General features: G+C 42.5%; 1 protein-coding gene across 19 annotated transcripts in view; it reads left to right on the forward strand.

Moving 5' to 3' along the window:
- Positions 1-13,920, forward strand: part of FAM53A (family with sequence similarity 53 member A) — a 118,817-nt gene that overhangs the window by 89,548 nt on the left and 15,349 nt on the right. For 9 of the 19 annotated variants that reach the window (XM_073342767.1, XM_073342766.1, XM_073342779.1 and 6 more), the window contains one exon: positions 8,871-10,083. In XM_073342767.1, coding sequence (XP_073198868.1) covers positions 8,871-9,209 — 339 coding nt within the window. In that variant the 3' untranslated portion in view covers positions 9,210-10,083. Of the gene's footprint in view, positions 1-8,870; positions 10,084-13,920 lie in introns of those variants that run through there. The other 10 variants (XR_012158757.1, XM_073342777.1, XM_073342778.1 and 7 more) reach the window with 3 other exon arrangements.

Genomic DNA, 13,920 nt, shown 5'->3' on the forward strand with positions numbered 1-13,920 from the left:
CAGGAAAGCCCACACCTGCTTCTTGGTGGTAACTGGGTCTTTCTCAGGGCCTTTGTCTTGTCCTGTAGGGGTTGAACCCAGCCATTTCATATGAGATACCAGAGATGGTGGTTTCCAGCATCCCAAACTGGTGATGTATCTCACCTGTCTGGAAATTCTTCTCCACTTCGCAAAGTAAATAATTTTGTAGTTCAAAGTGGGGAAATTGGGAGTCCTGACTCTCCTGTGCAATGATTCTATTAATCACCACATGCCAATTGTGTGCCTTTCTAATAGCGTCATCTCGTTCCTAAACCAAATCAAAGGTCCTAGTTGGAGGTACCATTGATTCACTGTCAAGAAGTGTTGTCCCAAGGTGGTTCTGTTGAGCTGCCAGCTTGCCAGCTGCTAAGTCTGTTCGTTGCCAGGCCTTCCTGGCTCCTTGTTGCTGTTTCCAAGTCGTCTTGCATTGCAGTGGGCCATCACAAAGGTCTCACATGGCAGTTGGAAAGATGTCAGACAATCAGACTAGAACAGTACCCAGGTTCTCTGGGTGACAGAATAGTAGCAAGGAGAAATGGTGTCGTCAGTCCCTTTAGATTATTTCCCATGGCAAATTGGGGACTACTCCAGTTCGAAGAGTTCCAGTCTGGTTCCCTATTTTCAAATGCACCCAGGCCATAGGGTAGGTATGAGTGGGGACACATGCATTGGGTCATCTTGCAACTCTTCCAGATCCAGTAGAGTCTCACGGGACCAGGCTGTAGGAGCATCCAGAATCTATTAATCCTTTTTCTGTTTGTCCCCCAAGCACTACTGTAAATGTCCAGCAACACCTTTCGTGGCAAGGGCTTACTTGCTGAGAGACAGGTTTCAGTCTATGAACATTACCCTGGACCAGATCATAACCAACCCCGGAGTGCCTTTCAAAACCTCTTTCTCTCCTAGGCCATGTGGCCTCATGCCGTTAGGTCACACCTTTTGCAAGACTCCACCTTCATTGCCTATGATTGTGGCTTCAAACTGTGTACTTGCCAAACCAACAGTCCACGAACCCCATAGTGACTGTTCCCACCAAAGTAGTACGATATCCCTGTCATGGTGGAAGAATCCCCATCAGGCTTGCGTCAGCATTCCCTTCATTGCCTCCACACAAGAAAGAACAATAATTATTAACGCATGCCTGTTGGGTTTTGGAGCTGACCTGGACAACCATACAGTGTAAGGCACCTGGACACCTTGAAAGTAGAGGATGCAATCAATGTTCTCAAACTACAAGCAGTTTGAAGGGCTTGTGAAACCTTTCTCCTGTTCATTCAAGGTCACTATGCCCTAAAAATGTCAGACGACAACATCATGACCTATTTTCTACATTAACAAAGAGGCAGGAGTGAGATCTGTCCCCCTGCGTGCAGAAAGGTCAGTCTGTGGAACTGGTGCATTGGCAACCAGATTACACTGTCAGCTGTCTACTTCCCAGGAAAGCAAAATGTGCTAGCAGACTGTCTCATCAGGCGCTTTGCAGTTGATTGTTAGTGGGAGTGCTCCTCAGTGGGACTTGAACTTTGTTCTCTCCGTACTAACTAAGCGTCCTTTTGAACATTTAGCTTCTTGTTCCACGTCTCTACTATACAAGAGGGTCACATTCCTGATAGCCATCATCTCAGCCAGCAGGGTTGGTGAGCTTGAAGCATTGATGGCAGATCCTCCTTACGCTATATTCCATAAGCATAAAGTTTTGTTACATTGACACCCTAAATTCACCCCCAAAGTAGTCTGATTTTTACCTGAACCAGTCTATTCACTTACCTGTGTTCTTCCCAAAACCTCACACATGCTCAGAAAAAAAAAAGGGTTCCATTCTCTCAATGTTTGGTGAACCTTTAGCCTTTTATCTGCAGAGAACACAAACAATCAGGAAATCCCCCTAGATTATTTGTTGCCATAATGGAAAGGGTCAGAGGTCAGCCTGTATCCTCTCAAAGAATCTCGAAATTGATCTCAGGCTCTGTTTTTCTCTATCAGCTGTCTAACCTTCCCATATTCATTGGATAAGAGCTCTTTCCACAAGAGCGCAAGCAACATCTATGGTGTTGCTTCAAGAGGTGCCTCTACTTGATATTTGTAAGGCAGCTATGTGGCACTCAATCCACACATTTGCTAGACACTATGCCATGGTACAGTACTCCTCTGCCAGTGCATCTTTTGGAACAGCAGTCCTTTGTTCTGCTCTGCCATCTATGACCTTGCACCCTCCTCCTATTTGAGTACTGCTTGTCCAGTCATCCACAGTGAAATGCAGATAGGGACCAGTACTTGAAGCAAAAGAGAAAGTTACTTACCTGGTAATAACTGAAGGATCCTTTGAGATGTGTGGTCCATACCTGCCCACCTTCTCATCTGCTTCAGCTCTTCTCTGGCTTGTGGTGAAGGAACTGGAAAGGCGGTTGGTCTGTCCTGCCTTCTATTTCCTGATACAGTGCATGTGTCACCGCAGTGGAATACAGATAGGGACCGCACATCTCGAAGAACCTCCAGTTACTAATAAGTAACTACCGTATATACTCATTCATGAGCTGAATATTTTTGGTAAAAATGTGATGCATCAAAGAGCGGGGGTCAGCTTAAAATGGATCTACACTAAAATTTGATTTTAAACTCTGTAAAATCATTGAATTGAATATCTAATACATTGTCATTTTGTTTACCTGGAGCGTCTGCAGGCATGGAGCCCCTCGGCTCCCTGTGTCCGCAGTTCGCTGTTCCCAGGCAATGGGAGCTGCGGGAAGTGGCGCGAACCGCGGCCACAGGGGGCTGAGGGGCTCCGTTCCTGTGAACGCTCCAGGTAAACAAAACGTCCTGACCCGCCAGCAGCTTACCCTGATGGGCCGGGAGCTTATGAAAGGGTCATACAGGTTTTTACTATTTTTATCTATCCATCTTGGGGGGTCGGCTTATAAATGACCGGGCTAATGAACGAGTATATATGGTAACTTTCTCTTACAAATCAAAGTGGCAGTTTTATGCCCAAACAGTTTTTTATAAGTTTTAAACTTGAGAAAATGCATTTCCTTCTGAGTCTTTAATTTTAAGTTTTGAGCCTGGAGTTCAGATGCTATAAATCACTTTCTTGGAATTTAAATTAACACAAATGTTAGTAGGTTCCAAACATTCAACACTGCAATGGATAACCTTGTTTGTATTTTTTCCTCTCCTTGTTTTCTGCACTTTTTGTGAATGGTTCCACCTTCCTGCCAGACTGTAGGATCAAGAATGCCTCTTGTATTTGTTTTGCACAGTGCCAACCATTTTGTGAGTGCATCACTGATGATAATGACATTGTTTGAGTCAAACATCGAAGTCCTTATTCTCCACTGTTGTTAGTGCAACCTCATATGCTTCAATAAGTATGCAGGTGTAAGAGTGGAGAATCAGGCCACCAGTGTGCATATGGTTTTTGCACGGTCATTCTGTTCAATGTGGCGTAGCTGTTAAATTAGTATATCTGCTTTTATTTGGTGTGAGCTAAAATTGATTCTACTGTGTATAAAGTAAAAGCTGCAGTGGTGGGATGATATGGGATCAAATATTTCTTGAAATGTTTGAAATCACTGGAAAATTCAGAGATCTTTGTAAACACTTCGGGGCATGAACTGCAGCCTACTATGTTTTGTCTGTCATAATAGACAGAAACTGGTACAGAGCTCCAGCATGGTGGAGGTCTCTGGGTACTACCACAACATAAATTACTAATACTTGCATATCTCTGATCTTGATTTTTAAATGGAAACTTTTTAAAGAAGTTTTGTAGTAATGTGAAATGTATGATAAAAGTGGCTTACGATAATTTATAGGCATCTCAGTTGCATTCATTAGTAATTACCATCATTGTAATTAGGTGCATAAACCACTTCATGAAAGTGGAACACTTTCCCGACACAAGCTTGACTTTTAGAGAGATGCTGGATTCTTTCTGTGGTGGCTTGATGGAAATATTGATGTAAAGGTGGTGGGATTCAGTTTGCTTCCCTGTGGAAGTTTTGTTCTTAAGGAAAGGCTGACAATCAAAGAAAACCTTTTTCCACAGTCCTCGCAAAACAAGATCTGTGCAATTGAGCACAACAAGCCTGGTGGGTGTTATGTAGGTTTTATGGCTAAACTTAAATTGTGAGCTTCCTGGGGCCACGATGATATTGTCTAAGTGCTGTATCAATAATTTCTATAATATTTTGTTAAAATGGTGCCTTTCATAGAGAGGAGAGGATAGCTTGGAAAAAGCAGAGTTGCCAATTCCAAGCATTCAAGAATCATAAATCAGGCCACAAAATACCATGAGATTAAAAAATAATTGGGGGAGAGCAAGGGGGAGTCTTTTAATTTGCCTCCTAGTTTTTGAGCCTTTAGAGTTTGTTTTCAAGCTTCCCTCCATTCCAGTGAGAGCTAGAAACCGGCTACTTTTTTTTTAGAATGAAAGGTTGAGATTCTCATGTAATAACAGTGCTCCAGGAGCAGGGGCTTTAAGAAAAGCACAACATCTTGCAAGTTAGTGGTGAGAACTGGGGCAACACTAAGTACATGTGGGATTTTTGAAAAACTATATTTAGCCTTTCAAGGAGAATGGACTGTAACGAACACATTTCTGTAATACATTGTGGGTTTTTAAACACCACTAAGGACATGGTTAAATTGAATGTGTTGTGTAAAGTCATGTAGCAAAACGCGCCAGTGAAATCACTTATTAAAACAAAAAACTTCAGAAGTGTATAGTGACTTCCTGTGAAATTTCTGAACCAGAGATTCAGAAGCGCATGCACACATCAGCTTGCTTTCAAATTCCTGTGGGCCTAACTTGCTTATTTGGTTTGAAAGCAAGGGTCTAGGGATATTTTCTTTTATTTCCTTTCCCCTCCATTGTTTCCTACACAGAGTTTTAATATTCAGACATTTTATAACCCTACTCCTTCTAAAACTCTTTGAGCTTCTTTTCTTTCTTTACACAAAAGAATACTTCTGGCTGATTGAGTTCCATCCATTGCCAACTGTGGGTTCTTTTGTTTTGTTAGTCCAGCATCCTTTATAAAATGAGGACCATTGAGCAAGTACTCACTGACTCCCCACTGAGCATGATTGTGCTTGAAAGGTGTGGTACTGTACTGGTGTAACATGTAAAGCTTTAGTTAGAGGGGTTTGAATGCATTTCTGGGTCTACCTTTTTTGCTTTGTGAAAAGTAGTGAGATTGTGCTTGAGATAATAAATCCACCTATTTTTAGTTTGGTGTATAAGTTTGTGACAAGTGAGTGAACAAAGAACTAGCTGAATGCACTTGCTATTGTGTTGAAACCAACCAAAAGTTCCCATTCAAGTGGTTTCAGTGCAGTATAGCCAATCGGCAATTTTCTGTTTTATGTACACAAACCTAGAAAGACAACTGTGCTTAGTTTTGATTAATCTGTAGTAGAACTAGAATAAAGCTGACTGGAGGACAATTCAGGGGTTCAAAAATCCCTTTCCAAAAGTATAAATAAGTTTGTTCCTTTGTTTGAAGAGGAGCAGTAACCAGTATCTACCATAAGACTTAAAGGGCTACCTAGAAAATACTTTTTTCCCTCTGTCTGGAGACAGCAGGAAATGTTTTCACCATTTCAAAGCAGTAGGCTACAAGTAGGATTCAAGTATCCTTAACACCCATTTCCTTGCTGTATTGCAGTAGTTCTCAGCCCGGGGCCCCCTGTGGGGGCTGCAAGCAGGTTTCAGGGGAGCCACCAAGCAGGGCCAGCATTAGATTTGCTGGGGCCCATGGTAGAAAGCTGAATCCAGGGCCCTGAGTCCCGCCACCTTGGGCTGAAGCCATAGCAATGTAGCTTCGCAGGGGCCCCTGTGGCATGGGCCCTCAGACAATTGCCCGGCTTGCTACCAGCTAACGCTGGCCCTGGCTTTTATAGGTAGAAAACCTGTTTATTGTGGCATAGGGTGGGCCGTGGAGTTTTTATAGCATGTTTGGGGGAGCCTCAGAAAGGAAAAGATTGAGAACCCCGGCTGTATTGCATTATTGAAATTTGCTGTTTTAAAATCAGGGGTCAATATGAATGAACCCCCATATTCCCTCTTCATATACAGGATATAAAAATGTTTGTTTTCAGTAACTGTATGTATATAGATTGCTATGGATCAATTAAGGACCTAAGGGTGGATCATAGAAATTTCATACAGATACGTAAAAATACACATGATCTGCTTATAAGTATCAACATAAGGAACAGAAATTTGATGAGAGCTCTTCAGCCTTGCGGACAAAGATAAGATCTGAGGGCTGGAAGTTGAAGCTAGACCAATTCATACTAGAAATAAGAGGCAGAACTTTGCAACAGTGATGGTAATTAACCACTGGAGCAATTTACCAAGAGTTATTCTCAATCTACCGATGAAAAGCCCTAGATAAGAGCCTAGTTGTTGTCGTCGTCGTCGTCATCACTGGAAATCTTTAAATAAAAATTGGATGTTTTTCCCAGAGATGCTCTAGTTCAGCCACAGCTATTGGACTTGAAGCAGGAGGTAATTCATGGAATTCCTATGAGCTGTCTTATGCAAGAGGTTAGCCTAAAGGATCACAATGGTCCCTTCTGGCTTTAAAACCCGTGAATCTGTATAACAATGTGGAGAGAGAATCTTTTTGTATCAGAGAGCACTCCACCTCCAAATTCTAATAACATTGCTGTTCAACCAGTGTAATGCTGTTGACTGCTGCAGAGTTATGCCAGACTTACTCCAGCCAGAGAAAAATGAATCAAGCCCACTGTACAAATAATGGTAGCAATCAGAAGCCTACTCTTGAAGATTTGTTCCATGGTAGCAGTATGATTTGGTGCAGGTTGCCATGAAATACAGTAATAGAACTTCAGTGGTCTCTACTGTGCAGCAAAATCTCATTGAGGTCCTGTATAAGAGTACAAAGTCAGTGAAGCATGTTCATCTTAGTAGTACTATAATCCACTGACTTTCATCCGAGTTGTGCTGTAAAATCATTCTAACATATCACACATTATCTGATTCTTCTCCCCCTCCCCACGCCCCCAGTTGAATACACTGGACCCTCGCTAGAACGTGCATCTGTATAGTGCGAATTTGCATATAACGTGGTCGCGGCCATGGATCCCAAATTTAATTACTTTAATTGCAGTTCATTTTAACACGGTCCCCATGTTAACACAGTACTGTGCATGGATCCCAAATCCTGCTTTCTAGCGAGGGTCTGGTGTGCTTTAATCCCTGAATGTGCTGGATTCAAGTTATGCATATCTAGGAAGTGACATGAATTAGAGTAGTAAGCAGGGGGTTGAATGTGAGGGGAGCTCCCAAGTTCAGTGATTTATATGGTCTTGGGCAAGTCGCTTCCCCTCTGTGCCTCTTTCCCTTCTTGTAAAATGGGGAAAGAATATCTACCTTCCTTGCTCAGTGGTGGTGCGAGGGCTAGTTAGTAAATGTCTGTAAATCTCTTCAAATATGTAAAGTTCTTTCTAAAAGGCATCCTGTGCCAGACACTGGTAACATAATGATTGTGTGTACAGTGAGAGAGAAATTGTATAAAATTCTCAATGAGGAATTAGCATAATATACTGTATAATATTGATAAGTACTCATCAGTGAATAGACTGATGTGTTTTAAAAACCGGGTTTTTAACAAAGAATGACAGCTAAACTAAAAACACTGCAAAGTTAGAGGGGTCCTTAGTCTTTGTCCATGTGGATCCAGCTTATGGGGTGTGTGTGCACCTCATGCATGGGAGATCAGAACCTTTTGACACCAGTGCCCTTTGGGGCCATACCAGTGCCCTGCATACCTGTGCGCATTTCCCACCTCGCCTGTTCTGTATCCCTCCCCCTGCGTGAGGGTGTATGGGGCAGAGCAGCTTCTACCACCTTTCGCTTCACTCGAGCTCAGCAACCTGTGTGCAATCCCCCGAAGTACCCTTCATCGAGTCAATTTAGAATCATTCAGTTACTTTGCTTAGCTTACTGACAACTTCCTTTGCTGCTCCTTCTTTAAAATGTATTTTTTCTTCTACTTGGTACTGAGGTGCCTTTCCATCTTAAGGCCAAGACTAAACCCCTCCAGGTTCAAGCCAGGCCTTTCATGTGATGGAGTTACTCTTTTAACTGAGGGACACCATCAGTGTCTACTCTCTGTGGGAAAGAGCAGTGTGCTGCTGAATTTGACTTAGACCAAATCATTAATCTCTTATTCTCTTTCCCCAAGCACCACTTAAGCCTGGGATAAACCAAGTTCTTTAGATACTTCCAGAGCCTGCCTTTATTATTTTGGTAAAGCCATTCAGGAAATCAACCTGTTTGTGACATTAAGGAAGGCTGTAAGAGATCAGATCATCCTTCCTAGAGATTCAAATGGATCACTCAGTATGTTAGTCTTCTAGTAACTAGTAGATATGGCTTTCCCTCAGTCTTCAGGGCCCACTCAGCTAGAGGCCAGGCAACCTCTTCAGCATGTCTAAGAAATGTTTCTGTATGGGTCATTTGCACTTGGAGCTCAGCTCATACCTTTACCAAACATCATGTCCTGGATTTGGGGACTAGATCAGATGCCAAATTGGGAACAGTGGTTCAGAAATCCTTATTTGGCTAGCTGTAGCTAGGACATCAGACTCTCATGTTAAGCTGGAAATTGCTAGCTAGTCGTAAGTGAGATCCATGTGAACAAAACATCTGAGAACTGCAGTTACTGAACAATAAATAACTTCTTTATTTCCCAAATGGATCCCATTTGCAGAGTTGCTGTAAATTCTCTCCTTAACCACTTTCCCTAAACATTTGAAGGGGTGGGTAGGATGTATGTCTTTTCTATTGCTTTTGGTTAATATATATTTTTTAATTACAGACTTTAAAAAATTCAAAGAGTCTTTGCTCCCTTGATTATGAAGAAGATGATGATGATGACGATGACGACGACACACAAATGAAGACAATTGTGTCATCCCCATGTGATTCACATGACTTTATGAACATCACCACCCCTGGTTCCAGTCCAGTGAAAGAGCAACTGGATGAAGTAAGGCATCATGGGCCATGCCAAGTTGGCTTCAATGTAAGGGATTATAAGAAGGCAGCTGCAGTATGTGAAAGTGATGAGGACACAAGTGATTGTGAAAGCACTGAAGAGGGCATCTTTCCGCTAGACTGCGGGGACTTGGATCTAGAGCAAATTGAAAACAACTGAGGCTCAAAGTTGTGTACTAGAATCAAAGTTGTTCTAAATTAAAATGATTAGTGGATTACCTTTGCAATGCATAATCCATGTCCCTGAATCTCTGTATTGCCTATCTTGGACCTGTGTTAGAAGAAATGTTTCAGGTGGGGGAAAAAAAAGAACCATTGTTATCTGTTTATAGTCTATTGATCAGTATATAAACAACAGCAAAAGACAGCTGGAGGTTAAATGTTATTTTGAACATTAAGGAGTAACTATGATTACAAATTTCCTAACAGATATTTTGCATTTTTATGGCTTTTACAGTTTGGGAGAAAGCATCTCTATTTTGAAATGAATTTTCAGAAGGGCATTCTATAAAACTAAATCTGTCTACAGTGATTCTGGTGTGGGTATATGTTCCGTTTGTTAAAGAGCTTAATGTGAAAAGTGAGTTGCATAATTAAACTGGTAATAAATGATTGGATATCTGGAGATCTGAACACTTAAGTGTCTGGTTGACAACTGGTCCAAAATACTTAACTGTCTCCTTATACAGTGAGTGGTTATAAAACTTCATAACATGTACAAATGGTTTTTCATACATTCAAGACTTTTTGATCAAAATGTAGTAGTGACCTTAAAGGTTAACATTTTTCCATGATTTTACTACTTGAATTGTTTTCCAGCCAGAAGCAATGCTAATTTAGGTGGGTTAAAAGTGCAAGTAGCTGCCCACCTTCTTGGTCATTATTATGTTTTCTGTGGTTCAGAAGAATGTACAAGAGCACTTGAACTTTTAAACAGGGACTTTGTAATGATCAATTCCCCAGGAGGTGATCCCTTCAGCAATACTAGAAGGAAACTAGTCCTTGAATTAAATAAAATGACATTTTGCTTTGCATTTGCATGTGTTTATGAATTTTATTGGTTGATCTATGAAGTCTTTGGCAGATACTGTAGCATGGCATCTCTTTAACATGGGGGAAGTAGTTTTAGATTCTTATCTATCCAGAATATTTTTGCGGGGCTTCATAGGGTAATGAAGTGTCTTTTCACCACTCTTTAAAATGTAATACTGACCATTACAACAGCACAATTAATAATGTGGTTAAAGTGAAGGAATTTTCCACAAACAAGGAGGATTAGTTTGTGGACACTTAAATTTGATGGAGTTGGGGAAGGTAGAAATTAGTTGTGGAATAGTTCAGGGACTGGATGGTGTAGGACTGATTAAATAAAGCTGAATCCACTGCGGTTTCTGCAGCAGTGCCAATGCATTTCAATGAAGATTTCAGTCCCTTCTGTTAGAGCTCGTTTTAAACCGCCTTAGTGGTATACGGGAAAATGAGTACATGTGTCATTGAATGCCACAGCACTCTACAGGATTGGGTTCCAAACAGCTAACCCACTGAGATGTCTAGGGTGTCTATACAAAATGAAAGAAGCCTGGGTAATCAAGAAGTGAAAGTCACTTTGTATACACAATGCATGCCAAATGACAACCTTGCTGCTCTAGAAATGTGGGAGTGTAAAAAAAATAAAATAAAACAAATACAGGTTTAGAAAGCTGTAATGTATACAGGAAAGACCTGTTTTTGCACATCGTTGTACAAAGACAGTGAAATCTTGCGCCCATGAAGCGTGCTGCACACGATGGAGGAATCCACACACACACACCATTTCAAAGAACCACGGCTACTCCAAAGGAATTGTTCCTTTTGAAGTGCCAGGATACAGTGCCTTAAGTAAAAAGAAAAGGAGGACTTGTGGCACCTTAGAGACTAACCAATTTATCTGCGCATGAGCTTTCGTGAGCTACAGCTCACTTCATCGGATGCATACCATGGAAATTGCAGAAGACATTGCATCCAATCTCCCTGGAAATGTAGAGGATGCGCCAGTGGAATAGTAAGCCACAGTTAGGGTCCCAGAAGTGCCTTGGTTGAAAATCAGGTACTAGTGGTTGCAGTACAACCATGTTCTCCATTTTTTTTAAATGGAGCAATAAAGGCAAGTAAATTTGAATGAACTTAATGAAGCAGAGTGATAGCCACGGGCAGTAGGATGGCTGGAATCACTTAAAATCTAATAAAAAGAACAGGAGGACTTGTGGCACCTTAGAGACTAACCAATTTATTTGAGCATAAGCTTTCGTGAGCTACAGCTCACTTCATCGGATGCATTCAGTGGAAAATACAGTGGGGAGATTTATATACTCAGAGAACATGAAACAATAGGTGTAACCATACACACTGTAACCAGAGTGATCACTTAACGTAAGCTATTACCAGCAGGAGAGCAGGGGGGTGGGGGAGACCTTTTGTAGTGATAATCAAGGTGGGCCATTTCCAGTAGTTGACAAGAATGTCTGGGGGGGGGGGGTGGATAAATATGGGGAAATAGTTAAAATCTAATGTTTCCATTTTAACACACACTTCTCATTCCCTGAAGTTTTATAGTTTTAAGGAGATTGGTGTGGTGACAGCAGGGGCTCTTTAACCCATAAGAGGAGAGCCTAAAAAGTGAAAATAAAAGGAGAAGTGTCTTTTGAGGCATGGGTACAGAGGGAGTTCAGGGGAGAGGCTCAGCAGGGAAAATTTTTTACGTTTGCGAACAAATTATCAATGTAAAAAGAAAAAACCACCTTACATTTATTAGAGAAACGAAGTTTGAAAGACCTCCAAGCAGAGGACCGTACACCAGGAACTCCAGATTTCTAATCTCAAATCCGTGGTCTGAGCAAGTCAGTGCTCTGTGCCTTAGTTTCCCCCAAGCAAGCCTTAATTCCCCTCTCACAGGTGTGCTGGGACTCGGCAACATGCAGAGCTCTGGGGGCAGGAAGCGCTGTCGAAGTGTGAAACAGTCTTTATTTAGGAGAATACGGAAGAAGTTAGGGCCACTCTTGGATAAAGAACAAATTTCATGGAAAAATAAACGTAGTAGCCACCTACTTTTCAGCTTGGGTTTTTATTAGAGAGTGACCAAGAAAATAATGAGTTGAACAGCTGTGCTAGAAAAATTGCAAAATCCTGGGGAAATGAAATCTGTTGAAAGAGGAACATGTATACTTTAGGTCTACATACTAATATAATCCCATGTGAGAGCTAGGAATTAAAGGAATTACTGCAATTTTGTGGTAGCTTCAGACAGTGATTCTGCCATTGTATAATGCACAAAATTATAGGGCCTGCCCCAAAAGAGTTTATTAGACAATGAACTTGCCACATTTATGTATTACATGCAAGTTTTCCACGTCCCTAATAACCCACAGTGGACAAGTGTAGTAGGGAGTTTTCAAAAAGGAAGTCCTACAGCATTGTATGCCAACTACCTGCAGTCTGTCACAGGTTGAGCTATGCCCTTTAGAGGGTTCAGATTTCAGCTCTCAGATGTGCTTGGTCCCAGGCTGAGACCCAGGTCTTTTGGGGGAGATATGAAGTCACCTGTCTTCTATAGGGGGAAGAGCTGGTAGGAACAGAATAAGATGAAAGATTGGCTGTGGTTCCTTTCTGCCAGAGAACCAGTGAAAGAACCCTAGATGGAAGAAGCTAGGAAAGGGCCAGAGGAGGCCAGGAGCTAAGTTAGAGAAGTACTCTGGGGAGCCAGAGAAGAGAGCCTCAAGAGCAATAGCCACCACAGAAATGGCTCTGGGAAACCATTGAGAAGGGCAGCCTTGGGTTTAGGGAATAATATTGACTGCAACTTGAGGGCAGAGTAAAAGGAGGGTCCAGACTTCTGGGTAGTAACCGCTAGAGAGGTGGTAGTGGAAACCCAGGCACCAGGGCACCCAGGCCTGTGAGTTGCCTCCTGTCTCCAAGGTGTGGGAGTCTTGCCTGTACCTGGCTGGGTGTCCGCTCTCTAACACCACCAGCCTTTCAACCACAAAGCGCTCTCCTCTGGGACATACCAGCCCTTACATTGCTTTGTAGGTTAACAATTAATGCCCCCCAATCCCTGAGTCCTTTTGAATCATTCCTCTTTGATAGCCAGCCCCCGAGTTGGGCTAATTCCCAATCCTTTGCCCCCCAGAGGTACAGTGTACCCCATTTTTATCTTAAACCACCACCACTGTAAACCACATTGAACTTGTGAGCACTTATAAAAGTAGGTTTAGTCAAGACAGCGTGGTTACTGCTGGGCTGGTGTCGCGGAGATAAGGGGCAGCCCCTAGGCGGTGGCTGGCGAGCAGGAATCTGGGTAGTTGCAGGAGCCAAAATCAGTAGCCAAGGGTCAGGGTCAGGGTCAGAGAACGAATTTCAGTAGTCACCAGGCTGGAGTTGGGAGTCAGGGTTGAAGTCAGTCTGGGATCAGAGCAAAACAAGGTGAGGTCTGGAGCCACAGCAAGCCAGAAGTCTTATGTGGTTGCCCAGATGATTTTCTGCAGCATCTTCCAGGGTTAAATAGTAAGCAGTGGGCCCATCCGAGGCTGTGGGGTGCTGTCACTCTGGCCACTTTAGGCATTGCGAGAAGTAACCCCCAATCTCCACAGGGCTCCTTCGATGTGGCTAAATGTGGCCTTCCACTGGCAATGTTGGGAGCATTCACTGCCCCAAGCTGCACAGACCTGGGTTCTAGTCCTGCAGCTTCTTAAATTACACCCCTGTCAGGGGCACCTTTCCTCTGGTTTGGCACCAGGCCTGCTTTGTCTTAATGAAACCAAGTCAGGGGCATGGGTAGCAGGTTCCCAGAAGTGCACTTTGGGATGATAGCCTTTCCAATCTAGAGATTGTACAGTCTC

Source organism: Lepidochelys kempii, chromosome 4, assembly GCF_965140265.1.
Source record: "Lepidochelys kempii isolate rLepKem1 chromosome 4, rLepKem1.hap2, whole genome shotgun sequence".
Lineage (NCBI taxonomy): Eukaryota > Metazoa > Chordata > Testudines > Cheloniidae > Lepidochelys > Lepidochelys kempii.